We start from the raw sequence: 19,579 nt of genomic DNA, 5'->3' as shown, positions 1-19,579 counted from the left end.
CTGTGTTCGATCCCTGGGTTGGGAATATTCCCTGGAGGAGGGCATGGCAACCCCCTCCAGTATTCTTGCCTGGAGAATCCTCATGGACAGAGGAGCCTACAGTCCATGAATCTGGCGGGCTCAGATTGCGTCCATGGGGTCGCAACGAGTCGGACACGACCTAGCGACTAAGCACACATGGGACTCAGAAATCTGAGCCCTTTTTGGTTTTTAGATCCAGGAGTCAGGCCCTTTGGTCTTCCACAGACCACTCCTGGTCTCAAGCAAATATCTTACACTAACACAGGTGTTCGGGTTCACTAACTCCCTCGGGTCCAGAACTTTCGGTCCCTAGCCCCTGCAACCACTGGATCCAAGAGTCTGGGTTCTCAGTTCTCTCCTTTACCGAACCTAGTACTAAGGACCCCCTGGTCCCCTCCTTCCAAGGATCCAGGAGTTCAAACCTTCAGCCCTATTCTCTCCTAGGGACTCTGGGGTCTGGGCTTCCCTCCTAGAGACCTTGGGGTCTCAGCTTTGTCCTCTCTCATAACCCAGACAAATTGACCCTAGACCGTTCATAACCCAGGCATCCCGGCTTGAGTGAGCTGGCTCATGAATTAGGAATGCAGTGATCTCACGGCCCCTCCCTGCCCAGCTAGCCGCTGTCCCCCTCCAGGGCCTCATCTTCCCTCCCAGTCTGTCTTCCGCTTGGCTGGGACAGCAGGGACCGGAAGCCTGGGTCCCTTAGCGGGCGGAGCCTCCAGCAACCAGCCCAGACATCCGGGTCGGGAGCCTGGCTACGATCCCAGGTCGGAGGCTGAGCTTCCCCTCAAGACTTGCTCCTTTCTCGGAGCGCGCCTATATACGGCCGCGCGCGAGTCCTTGAGCTCCGCCTACTAGAAGGAGGCCTCGGGGATGGCGTCCTAAGAAACTGCATCCCCGAGTTTCTTATTTGCATAGCCCCACCCCGAACGAGCTTCTCAACCCGTCCGCCGAGAGAATGAGGCCTTTATTAGCATAGCTCCGCCCCCAGGCGGCCCGGCAGCCGAGAGCGCGTGGCGCCGCTCCGGGTGAGCCAAGCTCTCTATTAGCATTCTCCTGCTCCACTTGGAATTCCCCTTCTTGGCGAACCCCGGTCGTCTACCCTTATTAGCATAGCTCCCCCTTTCCCCAGGCCTTGCCTCCTCCTTAAGTGTCCGGAGACACAAGCCCTTCTCGCTGGAGCTCATGATTATGCAGTAGCCTTATTAGCGTGGCCCGCCCCTACGCCCCGCCCGGTTCCCCCCCAGGCGGTAGCGGCGGCAGAGGCAGCGGTGGCGACATGAGCAGCGGGGCGGCGTCCGGGACAGGGCGGGGGCGGCCCCGGGGCGGGGTGCCGGGACCCGGGGACCCCCCACCCAGCGAGACACACAAGCTGGTGGTCGTGGGCGGCGGCGGCGTGGGCAAGAGCGCGCTGACCATCCAGTTCATCCAGGTAGAGGGCCCTCACCCGGGGGGGTGCCCCCGGGACCTAGAACTGAGCCCTTTGCGGGATCCCAGAGCTCCCGTTTCCCCTCGATCCATCACTCAGCCGCTCCTATGAGGCCCTCTAATCTTAAAAGAAATCCCCTCAGATGTGACTCTGAGCCCCTTGTGGCCTCCACCCCCCCAAACACGAGGGACGTTCCTCCTGTACTTGTGTCCTGAGACCCATCACCCCATCCCTAGTACTCAGAACCCCGCTTCCCTGCTGACCTGACCCTGGGTGCCTCCTGGGAGCACCTTAAATCCGGAAGTCACCCCATCCAGACCCTAAGCACTCTCATGGGCGCCCACCCCCCCCAAGGTGCCACCTCCCCCCAGCCTGAACCCCATCTCCCCCAAATCCCAGATCCCAGCTTCTCCTCTGAGCCACCCAGAACCTAACTGGGAGAACGCCCCTGAGATTCCCCTAGTCAGATTCTGCCCTCTGGCCATTCCAGAGAACTCTGAGATCCCAAGCTCTGGGAATCCCCCATCCCTCCAGACCGAGACCCTCCCCCCTGCCAGCCTTCCCCAAGAAAAACCAACCACTCCTCCATCTTGAGTCGTCCTCCACTCCGTCCTCCACTCCGATTCCCCAAGTCCCTCTCTGAAAATCTGGCTAGTCCTCAAATCATCTCCATGGAGCAGGCCCCCAGATTCTTGACACCTCCAGACAGACCTGCCCCTTGAGAGTGTCTCTGATATCTTAAATGCATCTCCAGGGTCTTTAAGACTCTCTAGACTCTATATTCTAGGGCAAATCTCCCAGATGCTCCTGAGCCCAGCCCCCAGTTCTCACCACTGAGCTTCCCCTTTGCAGACACACCCGTCCCCTAGGGCTAGATCCCTCCCTGATCAAACACTCCTCTAACAGGCAGAATGCAGCCTGCAGACCCTCAGCTGCCAGGTCATCACTTCTCTCCTGAAAACCCGCCTCTGCGTGGGAAACTTCCACCCCATTACCAAGGGAAACCCTCCCACCTCAGAGAAACCCGAGAAAGGTGTCTGTCTGCTACTGAGACGCTACCACAGAGCTCTCCACCAAGAGACCCCACCCAGCACCTGCCTGGGAGCCCCTGTCTGTGTAGAGAAAGGCCCCAGCCCTGGGCCCCTTGCACCCAGGGGAAGACCCAAAACTGGCCCAAAGCCTGGCTGGAGGCGGGCGGGACCGGGCAGGAAGGGAGGGGCCGGCCTGCGGGCGGGGCAGCTTCTCGCCGTCGGATTGGAACCGGGACCTTCCCTTGGGAGGAGAAACTGCCCGAGGAGGAGGAGGAGGGGAAGGGGGAGGAGGAGGGGAAGGGGAAGGAGGAGGGGAACGGGGAGGAGGGGGGAGGAAAGGGAAGAGAAAAAGGAGGAGAAGAGAAAGCTAGACAGGCAGATTCTGCACAAGAACAGCTCCCAATAACCAAGCACCTACTATGCCCAAGTGATGTGTTGAATACTGAACAGGGGTTTTCCCTGAGCCTACAGCTATTTTTATCCTCATTTTCCAAGTAAGAAAACTGAGGTTCAGAGAGGGGAACTGATTTAGAAGGGAAATGATTCGTCCAGTGCCACACAGCCAGGATGTAACGACGACGCCAGGAATGTACCTTATACCAGAAAAACAGAGAGAGGACCAGGAGACAGAGAGAAGAGCCTGGGGAAGGCAATGGGAAGGCCCAGAGACCCAGAGAGAGGGAGACAGACTCAGGGAGAGGAAGAGACCCAGAAGGAAGGAGGCTGATAAAGTCAGGGCTCGGAGGCTGGGCTACGTCACCTTTGCTGGGATGCTGCACTAACGAGGTCCTCTCCCCGTCTCACCAGTCCTACTTTGTGTCTGACTACGACCCCACTATTGAAGACTCCTACACGAAGATCTGCACTGTGGATGGCGTCCCAGCCCGGCTAGACAGTGAGGGCGGCAGGGGTGACGGTGGGGGAAAGGGTGGCAGGGCTGAGGGCTCTTGGGGGTAGCTGACCAGACCCCCGTCCCCTTGGAGACCCTTTTCCCTCTCTCTGCAGTCCTGGACACTGCCGGCCAGGAGGAGTTTGGTGCCATGCGGGAACAGTACATGCGTGCGGGCCACGGCTTCCTGCTGGTGTTTGCCATTAATGACAGGCAGAGGTGAGAGTGATAGGATGGTGTGGGGGTAGGTAGGGAGGGGGCGCGGGGAGAGAGCAGCTGGCTGGACCTCTGGCTTCATCTGCAGTTTCAACGAAGTGGGCAAGCTCTTCACGCAGATCCTTCGAGTCAAGGACCGAGACGACTTCCCCATCGTGTTGGTTGGCAACAAGGCGGATCTGGAAACACAGCGCCAGGTCTGGGATTTCCCCCCTACCCCCGACCCCAACCCCATCTCAGTCTGGGAGGTTCCTTCTGGCACCACCTCCTGAGGCTCCTCATGTCAGCATCTTCTTCTGACTCCCTTGGTCTGCAGCCACGCACCCCACTAGTCATAGCTTCTGAGTCCCCACCGTTGCCCACATGGGAGTTCTCAGAAGTGGCTGAATGGGAAAAAGGGTGCCTCCCCCAGGGTCTACCAGCCCCAGCATTGTTCCGTCCTGACCCCTCCTCTTGTTCCCACCTGGAGCCTGGCCTTCACCTCCTCTGGATTTCTCCCCTCCAGTCAACCTCCCACTCCACCTGCCCCTCCCCTGCTCACACCGCAGCTCGGCCACCTGGCCTTGGATGCCCACCCCCGCGGCCCTGTCCTCTCCGTCCTCTGTTCTCACCATTTCCCTATCACACAGACTCTGATTTCCACACAGAACTCATCTTTTCGATTAAGGCCTTGGAGCTTTGCTTGGGTCTCTGCCGGGAACACCCTGACTTTTCTCTGCCCAACAACTCAGGAAGGTCTGTGGAGCCTTCTCTGACTCCCTTCTTATATGGCACCCAGCCCCTTGGGCTCCTCCGTCGTGATCACCCGGGACCTTTTCCTCTACACTTGAGCCTCCGCAGTACGTTACCCCAGTTAGAGCACACAGTGTGTCTTTCTGCCTCCCCACCCTGGCTGGGACTAGCCTTGACTGCAGGCACCTGACTCTTCCGTATCCCCCTTGTGCCCCAGGTCCCCCGATCTGAAGCCTCCACCTTCAGTGCCTCCCACCACGTGGCCTACTTTGAAGCTTCTGCCAAACTGCGCCTCAACGTGGATGAGGCCTTCGAGCAGCTGGTGCGGGCCGTCCGGTGAGCTGAGCCCCCTTCCCGTGATCCTCCTCATCCCCTAAGCCCCTACTCCACCCGAACTCACCAGCCTCTTCCCACAGGAAGTACCAGGAACAAGAGCTCCCGCCCTCCCTGCCCAGCGCCCCCAGGAAGAAGGCCAGAGGCTGCCCCTGTGTCCTTCTGTAGGGACCAGCTGCTCTCGCTGAGCACCCTTCCCGATCTGGGTCTCCCAGGACACACTACACCCACACCCGCGATTCCTGGCCTCCCCCCCGGGGGCCGTGACCACCCTGTGCCTTCTGTCACCGCTGCCTTGCCCCACCCGAGCCCCAGGGTGAGGGCTCCCGGGCACCCGGGTCACTGCTGTATATAACTCCCCTCCCAGAGAAATAAACGTCACTGCCAAGGAGGTGTTTTTTTATAAAAGGGACCAGCTGAACTCCAGGCCTGTGCACACTTGCTAAAGCCTAGCGCCACCAAGAACCATCGGATCTAAGACCCTTTGGCTCAGGGCAGGGTCCAGCTGAGCCAGCCGTCTGACCCCCACTTCCTCTCTTAACAGATTCCACCCTTTTCTGTCTCGGTGGGCATTTTGTTGGGATGAGGATTGTTTGAGGGGGCACTTCCCTGGCAGTCTAGTGGTTAACACTTTGCCTTCCAAGGCAGGGAGTATGGGTTGGATCCCTGGTCAGAGAACTAAGATTCCCACAGGCAGGCAGGGAGGAGCTGGTGACAGGGGCAGGGGTAGGGGGGCGGTAAATAAAAAAATCTTTTTTTCTGGAAAGTTCTAGAACTGCACTTTTCAGTCTGGTAGCCGGAAGCTACATGTGGCTATTTAAATTAACTTCAGTGTAAAAACTCAGCTCCTGAGTCACACAGCCAGATTCAAAAGCTCAGTATTCATACGTGTGACTTAGTGGCTACTACCCACACCCCACCCCCACCGCCGTGGGCAGGGCACACACACAATATTCTCATACTGCAGAAAGGTCTGTCGGACAGAAGTGGTGTTCTAGACCTTGGAGACAGGCAGCAACTGCTACAAACCGTGCCCACCTGCCTCCCACCTCCAATGTGTATTGAGAAAGGCGGTTTGGCTGCCGAGGGGAGAAGGCACAGGTGGGCTGAATGGTGTTTAAGCCGCCGACAGGCAGGTTCTCAGTTCCAGAAAGCTCTCGTTAGGCTGACATCTGACTCTCAACCTTGAATTCAACTGGAGGCTGGTGTGGAGGCACCCCCCTGCCAGCCTCTCCTCTGGGGGTGGGGGGTGGGGCTGAAGTATAAGATGACAACGGTTTGGGGATCAGGACCCCCAATTCTGTACTGCAGCTGCTAACTTCGAAGACTGGAGCCAGAACCGGAGAACACCACTCCCTCATTGCCCAGGCCCATCAGACAGGCCATCTTTTTTTAAAAATATTTCCTTATTTGGCTGTGCCAGGTCTGTTTTGGTATGTGGGATCTAGTTCCTGGACCAGAGATCAAACCCAGGGCCCGTGAACTGAGAACGCAGTCAGCCACTGCACCACCAGAGAAGTCCCAGACAGACCATCTCTGAACTCCAACACAGCAAACCAGAAATCCCAAGATGTCCGTGTCTCGTGGAACTTTGGTCCCCGCCTGACTACTGACTGTTTGTCAATGATCTCTTCCCCCCGCCCCTACATCGGCTAATTCTCAACAGAATCTCTGGGCCCTGATCCCAAAACGCTCCCTTCACACCCATCCACCCACCCCAGAACCTGCTTCCTGGTTCTGGGGTGGACGATGACCCCGCGTGGCCCCTCGAAGCAGGCTGCCTGGGTTCCAATCTGGCGCTGACCCTCCTAGGCAAGTGCCTTTGTGCGTGCTTGTTTTCACATCTGCAGAGTGGGGGAGACTGCAGTTACTTCCCACTGCCTTTAGGAACCAAACCTGCACCCAGAGGATGAAAGCAGCGCCTGGGAGGTACTCTGCGCTCAGGAGCAATGACAGAGTTCTCCAGTCTTAGAAGCATGAAGGTCCCTCTGTATTCCAGATTAGAACAATGATTAGCTAAAGATCCCTTTCCGGGTTTCATTATCACAGAATCCTTGGCCTGGGTTCAACCTTCTGCCCTGGAAATAAGCGTGGCTCAGATATATTGTGCTGCGTTTCCCCTCCCTTCCCCAGCGTCCACTCCCCCAGAAGAACCTCTGTTCGGCAAAGGCCTCCCCTGTGGGACAGGGATGTTTCATTTAAGATCTGTTATCTCCACCTAAGCCCCAGTCAGGGGCGAGCTCCTCTCAATAGGAACCGGGGGGCCCCTGCTAACCCCTCTCTCCCCGGCTCCTATCAGTCTCGCCGCTAGCAGTCTTTTGTGTCTTGTCTAATGGGGTTAAGTTCTGGCTGGGACACCTCTTTTCTCAGAAGACCAAGATGCACTCCGAGAAAGTGACGAAAGCTACTGCTTGCCCCTAAAAAAGGCACAGATACAAAACCCACATGACAACTGGCAGGCCATTTTTGGAAAGTTTGCAGCCACCACCATGCCAAAGCTCATCAGACAACAGCGAACAGGCTGGGCTGGCCCAGTTGGCATCTGCCTAGGTGAAGTGTGAAGTAAGTCTCTGGATCCTGCCCTCCCCTGGGCTTAGCAGGGCTTGTCAGTGATTTCAAATCCCTTGGGAGTTTTAATGTGCCTCGCTTTAACCATCTTTGTAGTTCTTTGCTTCTCCTCCCTTTCACCATCTCTTGGACTGTTACCAAACCTCTCAGGGTCTCCTGCTATGCACTGAACAGTGCTTCAAACAAATAGCTTTCCTTTCTCTTGACAGCAGCCCATTTTACAGATAACAAAGCTGAGGGTAGAGGCTATTATCCAACTTGTCTGGTCAGTGCTGGAGCTGATATAGGAATTTGGACAGTTGAATTCTGAAGGCCAACCACAAGGTAATTCTGTCCCCAAAGGGATGATACTGCCTCCGCAGGTCACCTTCTGAACATTTCTTCCAAATTCTACCCTGGATCTCTACTCTGGGACAATCCAGGGACCTTTGGTCCCAATTTGACATCAGCAGCCCAGAGTCAAGAAGTGTGACTCCCTCACAGAGGCTGCATCATTTGCTATAGGTCAGAGTTCAAGGACACTAATGACTCATCTTAATTCCATGATTCTAGAAAAGTAAATGGCTCATCATTCACTCTGTCACGGTCCCCGGATGTTACTAGCAGTCCTCTATTCTATAAAACCAGGTCTCTAGAATTTATCACATTGGTTATGATCTAGCCAATATCCAAGGTTCTAGAAGAGGGGTTCTTCCTCAGTTTCATCTGGAAGAGAACCTAGAATGCTGGTAATCCACCTTACACTTCCTGTTGGGTCTCTACCCCTTGACCAGCCACCCTCAACACTGACTCCAGAGTTCTAAAATACCAATGGTCTCCTTTTGAGGATGCGTTTGCGATCTAGAACAATGGCTTACTCACTACGTTATAGGCTGGCTTCTAGAAGACACCAGTTGACCTCCAAATTGGTAACACTCTTATTCTTATTCTAGAACATTGTTCCTGAAACTTGAACGCATATTAGAATCCTCCCAGGATTTTATTTTAAAAACGGGTTCTGACGCAGGGCTGAGAAAGAACCCGAGTCTACATCTCCACCAGCTCTGTGAGGACTCCAGGGAGGTGTGAAAACACAGGAATTCACATTCAACTTGCAGGCTGACCTCTAAAATGCCAACCCACTTAGGATCTTACAGTTCCAGGGTTCACCCTGGAACCCTTACTTCAAGTTCAAGAACCCTCAAGCCTTGGGAGCCAAGAGAAACCTGGTTAACTCCTGACACCCATCACAGCCTGGACTGGTTTAAAGGTAACACCCCAAATTCATATACTTTCCCCGTCACAAAGTAGAGCTTGATTCCCCTCCTTAAGTGTGTGCTGGGCTTAATGACCCTCCTCTAATGAACAGTGTGGCAGCAGCAGTGGAGTAGTGTCTGAGTTTAGGACGTAAAGATTAAGTGGCCTTCTCCTTGATCTCTCCTTTCAATCATGCACTCTGGGGGAAGCCAGCTGTCACGTCTGGAAGACTCTTAAGCCATCTTATGGCACAGTCCACACGGCAAGCAACTGAGGCCTCCAGCCAAGAGCCACATGAGGGAGCCACCTTAAAGCAGATCCTTCAACCCCAGTCAAACCCATGAGGGCTGCACCCTCACGACTGACCCTAATACCACCCAACTAACTGGCTCCCAAATTCCTGAACTCAGAAACCCTATGATATAAATGTTTGTTGTTTTCAAGGTATTAAAGTTTTGGGGTGGGCTAATTTGTTAACACAGCAAGACATAATGGAAAACAGTGACCCCAGCCCAACCACCTTCCAGGGCTCTAGAAAAGCCACATTCCAGATTCCAGACTCTGCCCATGCCAGCCTCCCCCCACCCCCCGCCCCACCACGTCGCAGGACAGAGGCACTCCAGCCAGCCGATAAAGTGTTTGCCGTTGGGTTTTCGTTTGGCTGGTTGTGTGTACACAGTGTATACAAGTTGAGTTGTACAGAAGCCCAAGAAAGAGCAAGAGACGAAGGGTGGTGGGGAGATGGGAGCAGGGGGGTTAGAGAGAGGGAGGAGGAGAGAAGAGACTGATAAAAAATAGAACCACATCCAGATGACAAGGGGATGGGGGTGGAGGGGGCAGACACAGACAAATCGCAGTAGAAAAGGAGTGGGAGGGGTAAAGGGAGGGGACCCTTCTCCCCCCTCCACCTCCCCAGACCCCCGCCCCAGGTATGTACAATAAATAAGATTAAAAATAATTAACAAGATGCGTTTTCCCCCTCCCACCCGACGCCAAATGCCCTGGGGAGGGAATGGCCTTTAGCAAAGATCTTGGCCTGTGAGGGAGGGCTTGCGGGGAGGGGGAAAGGGGTCCCCCAGCTCTCTGAAGCCGCCCGCCCCCCTCAACCATACATAGACTTTTCCTATACATTATGTACAAGGTGGAGGGGGCTGGGGCTATGGCCATGGAGGGGGGATCGGGGCAAGGCGGGGGAGGGAAACCGTTACTAAATAGACATTTATACATATATATAAATAATTTCTCTGTACACCCGACAGTGGGAGGAAAGGGGAGGGAGTGGAGAGGGCTTGGGAGGTGGGGGGAGTCGAACTTTGAACCCTGCCCTGCGGGGGCAGCACAAACACACCCTGACCAATGACCCCCCCCTTCCCCAGCAACAGGGCCCAGGGGTTAACTCCTGAGGGCACAGTTCTGTCCCCATTCTCGGTTCATGGAGGAGGTGGCCCCCCCCAGGCCAGGGTGGGGTCACCCGCAGCGGCTGTGGGCCTGTGCTTGGGCCAGCAGGTCGCTGAAGGAGTCAAAGAGCTGTTCCAGCCACGGCTGATTCCGCATGCACTGCTGGACTACCTCCTCCTGGCCTAGGTCCTCTGCGCCGCCCTCGATGGCCAGGGTCTGCAGGGGATTAAACGTAGATCTGGGGTGGGAGGGGGCTGGGGGCCTCGGGGTCAGTGTCTCAGGGAGAAGGGGGCTGGGAGTGGGACTCCTGGGTCTGAGGGAAGATGGGTCGGGGACCTGGACTGCCAGGGTCCAGCCAGGAGCCTGTGATGGGCAGAATCCCAGAGTGATACGTGCGGGGGTGTGCGTGGGCTCACCTGGTCCCGGCAGCGCAGGAAGGTGTGGTACTTATAGTGGTGGAGTGAGTGGTACAGCGTGTAGTATCCCGATTTGTCCAGTTCAACCTTGAACTCCTGGGCAAGTGGAGTGGAGAGGCCTCAGCCACCCTGCCCAGCACAAGGCAGCCCCTCCTTCCACGCCCCGCCCCAACCCCGCCCTCCCTCTCAGGCCCCGCCCCCGACCCACACACCTCCAGCCCAGGCCCCGCCCCTGACCCACACACCTCCAGTCTGGGCCCCGCCCCTGTCCCCCCACCTTCCCGTCAAGGCCCCGCCTCTCCGGTTACCCATCACACCTGGGCTCGGACCACGCTCCTCTTGAGCTTGCTGAGCGTCTTGCGGTTGTAGGGTTCCCCGGCTGGCCGCAGCCGCACGGCCCCCTCCTCAGGGGAGCCCTCCCCACTCTGCTCCACTTGCAGCTGGGGGAACGTGTGCAGGGCGTCCTGCAGGAATCCGGTGGGTCAGGGGGACCTCCTTGGACCCGCCCACCCCAGACCCACCCACCTCCCCGGTTCTCAGATTCCCAGTGGTCAGATGCCTGGGTTTCACCCAGAAAACCCATCAGAAGAGACACAAGCATCTCGGTTTCCTCCAAGGACAGCAGAAACCTAGGCCAGGCTGGTGACCCTTATCATGCGCTCTGTGGCCCAGCCCAGGCCTTTCTGAGACTGCTAACATCCCACCCAAGCTTTCAGAGTCACTTGCAAGTCCTACTCAAAATTCTGAGTTGGCCTGAAACCCAGAATCCCTAACATCCACCACAGAATTATACAACCAGACTCATATTCCATCCCATAATGCTCAGACCTACCGTAATGTTCTACCATGTAAGTTTTTTTTTTTTTTGGAGAGGGGGGCATGCCAACAAGACTTACAGGATCTTAGTTCCCTGACCAGGGATTGAACCTGTGTACTCATCAGTGAAAGCGTGGAGTCCTAAACACTGGACCACAGGGAATTCCCATTACAGCGGAATTTTTAATCCTAGCACAACACCCAGCCCTGTCTTCTCAGAGCCAGACGAATAGTCAATCCCAGGATTCTCAGAGTCACCCTGACATCCCACCCAGAGTTCCTGAACCAGATTACCCCATGTTTTCATAGTCAGGCTAATATCTCAATACGAATTTTTAGAGCTAGCCTAAAATCCATCCCAGAATTCTCAGAACTAGACTAACATTCGCCCCCCAAGAACCTTCAGGGCCAGACTAACATTTCATGGCTGAATTCTGAGCCATCCTGATATTTTACAGCCCAATTCTCAACACCACAGTAACATCCCCATCAGAATTCTCAGAGCCAGCTTAGTGTTATCTCCCAGAATTTCCGGAGCCACCCTAACTTCCCATCCCAGAAGGGAAATTACATAGACAACTTCATGCTTGAGCCTGAAATTCAAAGAGCCTGAATTATGTTGACAAGAGAAGCCATCAGAATCTGCTCAACACTCTGCCCCAGCGAGCTCTGGGTCCAGGCCGTAGTTCACCTTTTGTCCCCCAAATTTGTACTCCATAACCACGCTCTGCTGGGCCTGCCCAGCAGCCCAGCCCAGACCTTGACAGTGACCCCTCCAGGCCATCCCAGCTTGTCTCTATCTGGGTGGACGGGGATGCTGGGCCCAGAGATCCCCATGGAACATCTCAGCCTTCCACTATTCTCCTGGCCAAGCCTGAGCCTTCCAACGATCACCCCCTCCAGGGCCCAAAGCTATGGGAAGAAGCACAGTGGCTGATGGGCACGTGTCTCCTCTGGGCCTGAGCTCTGGGTCCCAGAAACCGCTTGCCCAGCCCCCCAAGCACCTGCAGGGCTGGGCTCAGCGACAGCCGCTTCAGGACTTTTTTCTTGTGCTCATTCAGGAGGCCATCAATCTTCCGCATGGGTGGGAGGTACAGCTCGTCTGAAAGGGGAGGAGGGACATCATCAGAAGAGCTTAGCCCCACAATGATACACCGTGGGAGGAAAGCAGGGGTTGACGGTCTGGGTTCACTTACCATGTGTGTCCTCCAGGGCCTGGATCATGTCTGGGTCAAGTGCCGTGCTCACCAGCATCTCCACGTAGCTCCGGTACATTTCCCGCATCGCCCGGGTTTTCAGCAGACGCCCAGGTACTGCCCGCTCTGGATGGGAAGAAAAGAAGACATGGATCCATTATTCCAACTTCTGAGTCCACTGAGGGAAGACTCTCCAATACCAGAACAATAAACTCTAAGGGCTCAGCCTGGCAAGTCAGGGAAGGCTATTAAAGGTCACACAAGCATCAAACCTTGAGATCAGAAAGAGAATTCCAGGTCAGTGACCTTTGTGTTTGACCAGTTCCATGAAGTTTCTGTAAAGTCTAAAGCAGCAGCAGAATTGGTTTCCAAACCGGTGAATCAAGTTCAAGAGATCAGATCACAAAGGGCAAGATTGAGGGAAGAGGTGGGAACTGAGACTGCAAAGGTTAGTGTAGGCCAGACCACGTGGGGCCTCCAAAATGAGGGGCAAAGGGCAGGGGCGTTTTTAGGGAGGCATCCTAGGGAGCCATGGGAGAGAGCTGTGAGCAGGGAAGGGTGAAGGTAATTGGAGAGCAAGCTTTCCGAGGCCATGTTGATGGATCGGAGGGGAAGACCAGAGGCCAGGGCAATGGAGCAGCTGAGAAAGAACAAGGCAGGGATGGGGCTGGAGGGACAGGTACAGAGATTTTGAGGGGCAGGAGGGCCAGTGTCTGGGCCAGGGCCGTGGGACAGGGCAGTGGTGGTGGGGGCAGTTGGGGTCAGAGGGGTGGGACTGGGGGTTTCCCAGCTACAGAAGTGAGGGAGGGGCCTGGAGGGTCTGGCCTGATGAGCAGGTGGCTAGTGGGGCCGCATCTGAGATACAGAGACTAGGACCTGCTCCATGAACTCTGGGAGTGGGTTGGGGGTAGGCTGGGAGGGTGGCCAGGGTAAAGTAAGGAGTCTGAGGCTCACGGAAGTGGAGGGAGCCTGCCAAGTTGAGACCATCTTCTTAATTTTTGTAGTGCATGCTACCTGGCTCATGGGATCTTAGTTACCTGACCAGGGATGGTACCCGGGCCCCTGTGGTGAAACCTCAGAGTCCTAACCAGAGAATCCCCCAAGGATAGCACTGGAGGGACACCCACTAGCAACTCAAGGAGCAGTGGGGAGAAAACAGAAGCAGGAGGCCCACACATGTTCTTAAGACCCCAAAAAATCCCTTAGGAAGAGGCCTGAGAAATGGCCGCCTGATTTATCCACATGGATGGTCCTCGCTGACAGGGGTTTCAAGAGCCCAGAGTGACGACCTGGCAGCAGAAGTCAGACCCCGTCAAGCCTCGGCCTGAACCTTCCTATGGCTCCTGTCTCGCTCGAGATAAAATCCTGCCAGTAGGGCTGCAAAGTCCCAAGTTCCTTGTCTCTCCAGGATCTGGTCTTGTTCCTTCTCTGCCCTCACTTCCTCCAGCGCCTGGCCTCTTTCCTGATCCTCAGACACGCCCAGTCCAGAATGTTCTCTCCCCTAATGTCACACCACCCCAGCCCTGTTGCATTCAGAGCTTGGCTCCAATGTCACTTCCAGAAACCTTCCCCCACTACCCCCTCTCCAGAAAATAATCACCCAGGATCCCACTCGGATCCTGTTTACCAGATTTATTTTTCTCTACTGCCCTTAATCCCACCCAGCCTTACACTGATGATTTTTCATAATTTTCTATGAAATTCTATTACATAAATTCTATTACATAACATCTTTATCTGATCGACTCCCCCAGAGAGACTAAACTCCCATGGGGATACATGCTTTTGTCTACTCTGTTCGCTGTTAGAACCCTCAGTTCATGGCACATAGTAGGTATTCAATTAACATCTGCAGAAAGGGGCTGAGAAAGCCAGATTGAGAGTGGACTAAAGGAAGGGAGAGAGGGTACAGCCCCTTCTTAGAACTTTCATTGTGAATCCAAGGAGACGCATCAGCTTCTAGCACAAAGAGAGTCACCAGTCTTAGACCAGTGAGAGGGTTGCTCTGAGGTCTCCTTGTCTGGGCAGAACCTTCAGGGCATCCAGACAGGAGTCAGGCTCACCCTGCCCTGGAGGGGTTCCTGGTGAAATGGGGTGAATGGACAAAGAACCAGACTGAGAGAAAGATACTGACCCTTGGCTGGGGAACAGCTTCCCCAAAGGGTGTAGAATTTAGTTTCTCCCATTTCATAGGTTCAGAAAATTCTGGGCTGTCCACATAGGTTCACAGCAGCAGTAGCCAAAAAGTGAAAAACAGCCCAAATGCCCATCAGCTAGTCCATGAATAAATAAAATGTGGCATATCCAAGCTATGGAATAGTATTTGGCCATAAAAAAGAATGAAATACTATAAACAACTATGTATAATAATAAATAGGCTACAGGGATATAGTGTACAAGCATCAGAAACATAGCCAATATTTTATAATAACTTTAAATGGAGTATAATCTATAAAAATATTGAATCACTATATTGTACACCTGAAACTAGTATTGTAAATCAACTGTAGTTCAATTAAAAAAAAAGAATGAAGTACTGATACACACTACAACATGGACGAACATCAAAAACATGCTAAGCAAAGATGCTAGTCCTTCAGGAGTGCACATCGTGTGATATCCCTTACAATGAAATATACAGAATAGGCAAATCTATAGAAATTAGTAAATTACTGGTTGCTTAGGGATGAAGAAGGGGAGTAAGGGAAGTGATGGACAAAGGAAGCAGGGTGTCTTTCAGGGGCAATGAAAATACTCTAAAGTAGTTGATTGCCAGATGGATACACAGCTCTGACTATACTAAAAGTCAAACAATTATGGCTTTTAAATGGGTGAGCCACACGGTACATGAATTAGATGTATAAAACTGTTTTAAGAAATAAAAGTCCTGAAAATCTGGGCCTTTGGTTAAGCTCCTCCCTTGCCAGCATCTTCCCCTGACCCAGCTGTAACCAGCCAAGGGGGCTTCCGCCTGGTCAGAATGAGCCCACCACCCACAGAAGACTGGATTTCCCAGGCTCCTTTGCAGCTAGATGTGGCCATGTGACGAGTTCTGGCCAGTGGGATAACGAGGAGACAGGATGTGGGCCATCCCCAGATCTGGCCCTGAGCTGAAAGGTCAGTCATACCCCTACCTTTGGGTCCTTTCCTACTGGCAGGACTGCAGCTGTGGGGCTGCTGAGCTATGCCTCCCACCACGTGCTTGACGACAACAAGCTTGGGGGCGGCAGAGCAACAAGAGGAAAAGAAACCCGGACCTGGACAACCTTGAGAGGAGCCTCTTATTCTCCACAAATCTTCTACTTCATCAGGACTTCGATGGAAAGAGAATTAACTCCATCTCTCTCATTTGACTGACTAGCTGTATATTTAGCCTCCGTTAAAACAGCTACCCCTGTACTACACCTGAAAGAGTAGGTGACCTTGGGCAAGTCACGGCACCTCCCAGGGCCTCAGTGTTCTCATCTTTAAAATGAGGATAATAAATAAATTAATTAATTAAAAAACTGTTGAAAATAAACTGAGGATAGGGACTTCCCTGGTGGTCCAGTGGCTAAGACTCCCATTGTAGGGGGCCTGGGCTCACACTCTGGCTGGGGAACTAAGATCCCACATGCCACAACCAAACCCTGGCGCAGCCAAATAAATAATAAATATTTTTAAACGAAATGAGAATTCTAAAGTACCTAACCCCACAGGGTTTATCTAAAGGTGAAATAAGCCAATGTGTAAAATGCTTAAAATGATGCCTGTCACTTAAAAGCACTAAGTCAGCTATTATATTTTTATACATAGGTGCACGTATATTTTTGGTGTTACTGTCATAATAAACCAGGCATCATTCTAAGCAATGGAGCTCCCATCTGGTGCCCACTATAGTCGAGTACCCTCGTACATGCTTTACTGTGAATACCCACTTGACTTTATTATTAACCCATTTTACAGGTGAGGTCACTGAGGTGCTGCCACCCGCTTCCTAGAGTCACCCAGCGGGTCATAGGGAACACCACTGTCTCTGGGCTTCCAGGACAGATGCTGGTCCCCAGTTCTCCTCAGAACCTGCTTACGCGTGTGCATGCTCAGACACTTCAGTCAATTCTTTGCAACTTGCAACTCTTGGACTCTTTGCAACTCTATGGACTATAGCCCTCCAGGCTCCTCTGTCGATGGGATTCTACAGGCAAGAATAGTGGAGTGGGTTGCCGTGCTGTCCTCCATGGGATCTTCCCAACCCAGGGATCGAACCCGTCTCTTAGGTCTCCTGCACTGCAGGCAGATTCTTTACCCACTGAGCCACCTGGGAAGCCCCAGAACGTGCCTGTTCTGAGACAAAACAGTATGGAAGCACAGCCTGAGACTCTGCTGGACGCAAGCCAACTCAGGTGGGATTCCACACCCAGCTGTGCTGAACTCTCTCCACGTCAGTTTGCTCACCTGTATTTGAGGATAATATGGAGTATCTATTTCATAGGGCCACGGTAAAAAATCAAGCAAGTTAACATGTATAAACAACTTATGGGACAGCCTGTCACGTGGTTAGGTGCCAGATAACCGTCAGCTATGGCTATGATTTTTAACTCATTACTACCATGACTGTCTGCTGATGCTGCCTGGAGTCCTCTGTATAATAACGACCCATGCCTCTTTCTGAAAACCACGGGGTCGCCTCCCCACCAGCCCCACAGCTGCCGATGGCCTTACCGTCCTCACTGGGGGCCCCGGGGGATGACTCCGAGTCCGAGGAGCTGCCCGGTGGGCCCCCGCCCGCCGAGGCGTTGCCTGCCACCTCCTTCAGCCACTTCTTCCTCTTCTTGGGGGGCGGCTCGGCCTTCACCTTGGTGGGTCGGGACTTGGGCAGCCGGGAGGTGGCGGGCTGGCCCGTGGTAAGGTTCCGATCCGGCCGAATCGGCCGGCCACCCATGCCCCGCTCGCCCCGCAGCGGCCGTTCTGCGCGCGTTGCCCTCTCTTTCTCCTTTTCCTTCTCAACGGGCCGTGGTGGCGACGGCTTCGCGGGGGCAGGGGGCTCAGGCATGGCCGTGTCAGTCGTCTGCTCGGGGGGCTTCTCGGACGTCGTTTTGTCAGGGTTCTCGGGCTTAGGAGGTGGTACCGGGGCCTTGGGGGGCGGTGCGGAGCTACCCCCAGCGGACATGGGACCCTTGGCCTGCCCAGAGCGCCTGGAAGGAGACATAAATGGGACTGTGCTCAGCAGCCCCTGAAACCCAAATTGTCCCCCTTGGGGTACCCCGGCCCCCACTACCTAGCCCACAGCTGAAAGCACAGACTCTTACGGAGTTGGCTTCTGTCCCCATCTCTCTGAGGCCCCCCCTCTCAGGGTTTCTGCACCCTCTTCCCGACTCTTGCTTTCAAGCATTTTGTACTTTAAAATGGTTGATCTTATGTCAATATCTTAGTATGTTTCACCCCTAGGCCTGTTGGCACCACCTCCGACCTGCCCCGCGGCCTCCAAGGTACCTGACAGGCACTGGGGGCCGGTGCCAAGGTTTCCGAGCACAGACCCTCACGTAATCCTTCTTGTTGACGTTTTCCAGGAACTTGACATACAGGCGCTGGTACCGGTTTTTGGCGTCCCCGAAGTACCCCAAATACTATGAAAGGAAAGGAGCACGTGAAGAACTCCGTCCCCTGCAGATGGGCAGCCCAACACCCTGAACTCCCAGACCCGCCCTGCGCTACCGCGGGAGCCTGCCAGGGGGTGGAGAGCAGCTTCTGGACGCCTCGTAGACCCACAGTAAATCAGAGTCATGTGTGAGGGGGACCCTGGTTCCCCCCACCCCTGGCCCTCGCTCTCCTCCACAGGCTCACATTACTGGTGGCACAAAACTGTCGCTGTCCATCCTTGATCTCTGGAGTGAATTTCTGCAGCAGCGCCTTCTGGACTCGCCAGATGGGTGGGGGCTCACGCCCAGTCTGCAAGGCCAGCTGAGGAGGAGCACAGCAAGACCACAGGGTCAACCCCCACCCCGGCCCTTCCAGACCCAATTCCTGACCTCTCTCCTCCCTTCACACCCCCTTAAGAGAAAAGACATCGTCGTCAACAAGAACCAACAAAGACCCAGCTGATGGGTATCTTTGGCATCCTGATGCTCTCAGCTCTGGGGCTGCAGCTTGAATCTTGCCCTGCCTTCCTACAGCTCACCCAACACAGAACTTCTCTGACTTGCCATGGAGTTCCCTCCCAATAAACCGAATACACCTAAATACATCATACAGCATCGCTTCGCCCAGCCTGCCTTAAACGTTCTCAGAGCACTAAGTCATCTAACACAAAACCTATTTTATAATAAACTGTAAAGTATCTCATGTAATTTATTGAATACTGGACTGAAAGTAAAAAACAGAATGGTTGTCTGGACACGGGAGGCTTGAAAGTGTATCACTTGTTTACCCTTGTGATCAACTGCGTGGCTGACCGTGAACTGGAGGTTTCTGTTGCTCCCTGCTACTTGCCCACCATCACAAGAGTATCAAAGCATGTATCATTAGCCCAGGAATAGAAAAGAATTTAAAATCAAATGCGTATTGCATTTGCATCACCACCAAATTGGAAAATCCTGAACTGAACCACTGAGGACAATGTGTATTTCCAACCGGGCTGTTCATTCTATTGTTTTTTGTCTGTTTCATTGTATTGAAGTATAGTTGATTTACAATGTTGCAATAATTTCTGCTATACAGCAAAGTGACTCAGTTATACATATTCTTTTTTATGTTCTTTTCCATTATGGTTTATCACAGGATACTGAATATAGTTCCCTGTGCTATATAATGTAGTTTATCCATCCTATATACAACAGTTTACATCTGGTAAGCCCAGACTCCCCATCCTTCCCTCCGCACCCACCACCCCCTTGGCAATCACAAGTCCGCTCTCTATGTCTGTGAGTCTGTTTCTGCTTTGTAGTTAAGTTCATTTGTGTCGTATTGCAGATTCCACATGCAAGTGTTTTCACATGGTATTTGTCTTTCTGACTTACTTCACTCAGTACGATAATCTGTAGTTCCACTCACGTTGTTACAAATAGGCCATTCATTCTGTGCTACCAGGTTTTACTTATCATAGCTTTATGGTGTGATTGTTGTTGTCGTTCAGTCATATCCAGCTCTTTGCTACCCCATGGGCTGCAGCACGCCAGCGTTCCCCGTCCTTCACCATCTCCCGGAGCTTGCTTAAACTCATGTCCATTGTGTCGTTGATGCCATCCAACCATCTCATCCTCTGTTGCCCTCTTCTCTTGCCCTCAGTCTTTCCCAGCATCAGAGTCTTTTCCAATGACTTG

The 19,579-nt window shown here is 53.6% G+C and overlaps 2 protein-coding genes across 4 annotated transcripts in view; one reads left to right on the top strand and one right to left on the bottom strand.

Moving 5' to 3' along the window:
- Positions 1 to 1,240: 1,240 nt before the first annotated feature.
- Positions 1,241 to 5,039, top strand: RRAS (RAS related). 3 transcript variants are annotated; one of them, XR_008200873.1, is made up of 7 exons: positions 1,241 to 1,453; positions 3,289 to 3,376; positions 3,487 to 3,589; positions 3,675 to 3,783; positions 4,216 to 4,425; positions 4,536 to 4,654; positions 4,735 to 4,755. XR_008200873.1 is itself a non-coding variant. In XM_052655641.1 (6 exons), exons 1-6 carry the CDS (start codon positions 1,301 to 1,303, stop codon positions 4,817 to 4,819), a joined length of 657 nt encoding a protein of 218 aa, XP_052511601.1. In that variant the 5' UTR covers positions 1,247 to 1,300; the 3' UTR covers positions 4,820 to 5,039. The 3 variants fall into 3 exon arrangements, 1 of the variants encoding a protein (XP_052511601.1); XR_008200874.1 differs by having other exon boundaries at positions 1,242 to 1,453; positions 4,234 to 4,425; XM_052655641.1 differs by lacking the exon at positions 4,216 to 4,425 and having other exon boundaries at positions 1,247 to 1,453; positions 4,735 to 5,039.
- Positions 5,040 to 9,093: 4,054 nt separating this feature from the next.
- Positions 9,094 to 19,579, bottom strand: part of PRR12 (proline rich 12) — a 29,523-nt gene continuing 19,037 nt past the window's right edge. Inside the window, exons 7-14 of the mRNA XM_052655730.1 lie at positions 18,105 to 18,221; positions 17,754 to 17,887; positions 16,983 to 17,455; positions 12,282 to 12,407; positions 12,090 to 12,187; positions 10,587 to 10,733; positions 10,270 to 10,365; positions 9,094 to 10,069 (exon numbers count right to left, since the gene is read on the bottom strand). Coding sequence (XP_052511690.1) covers positions 9,923 to 10,069; positions 10,270 to 10,365; positions 10,587 to 10,733; positions 12,090 to 12,187; positions 12,282 to 12,407; positions 16,983 to 17,455; positions 17,754 to 17,887; positions 18,105 to 18,221 — 1,338 coding nt within the window. The 3' untranslated portion in view covers positions 9,094 to 9,922. The remainder of the gene's footprint in view (positions 10,070 to 10,269; positions 10,366 to 10,586; positions 10,734 to 12,089; positions 12,188 to 12,281; positions 12,408 to 16,982; positions 17,456 to 17,753; positions 17,888 to 18,104; positions 18,222 to 19,579) is intronic.

The sequence above is a fragment of the Budorcas taxicolor genome, chromosome 18 (genome assembly GCF_023091745.1).
Source record: "Budorcas taxicolor isolate Tak-1 chromosome 18, Takin1.1, whole genome shotgun sequence".
Lineage (NCBI taxonomy): Eukaryota > Metazoa > Chordata > Mammalia > Artiodactyla > Bovidae > Budorcas > Budorcas taxicolor.
This window is presented reverse-complemented; position numbering and strand designations above follow the sequence as displayed.

Excerpts from the sequence above, each read along its gene's own strand:
- RRAS (XM_052655641.1), top strand. The coding sequence starts at position 1,301 with ATGAGCAGCGGGGCGGCGTCCGGGACAGGGCGGGGGCGGCCCCGGGGC. Across the intron at positions 3,377-3,486 it reads CGTCCCAGCCCGGCTAGACA|TCCTGGACACTGCCGGCCAG; the intron begins GTGAGGGCGGCA and ends CTCTCTCTGCAG. Across the intron at positions 3,590-3,674 it reads GCCATTAATGACAGGCAGAG|TTTCAACGAAGTGGGCAAGC; the intron begins GTGAGAGTGATA and ends CTTCATCTGCAG.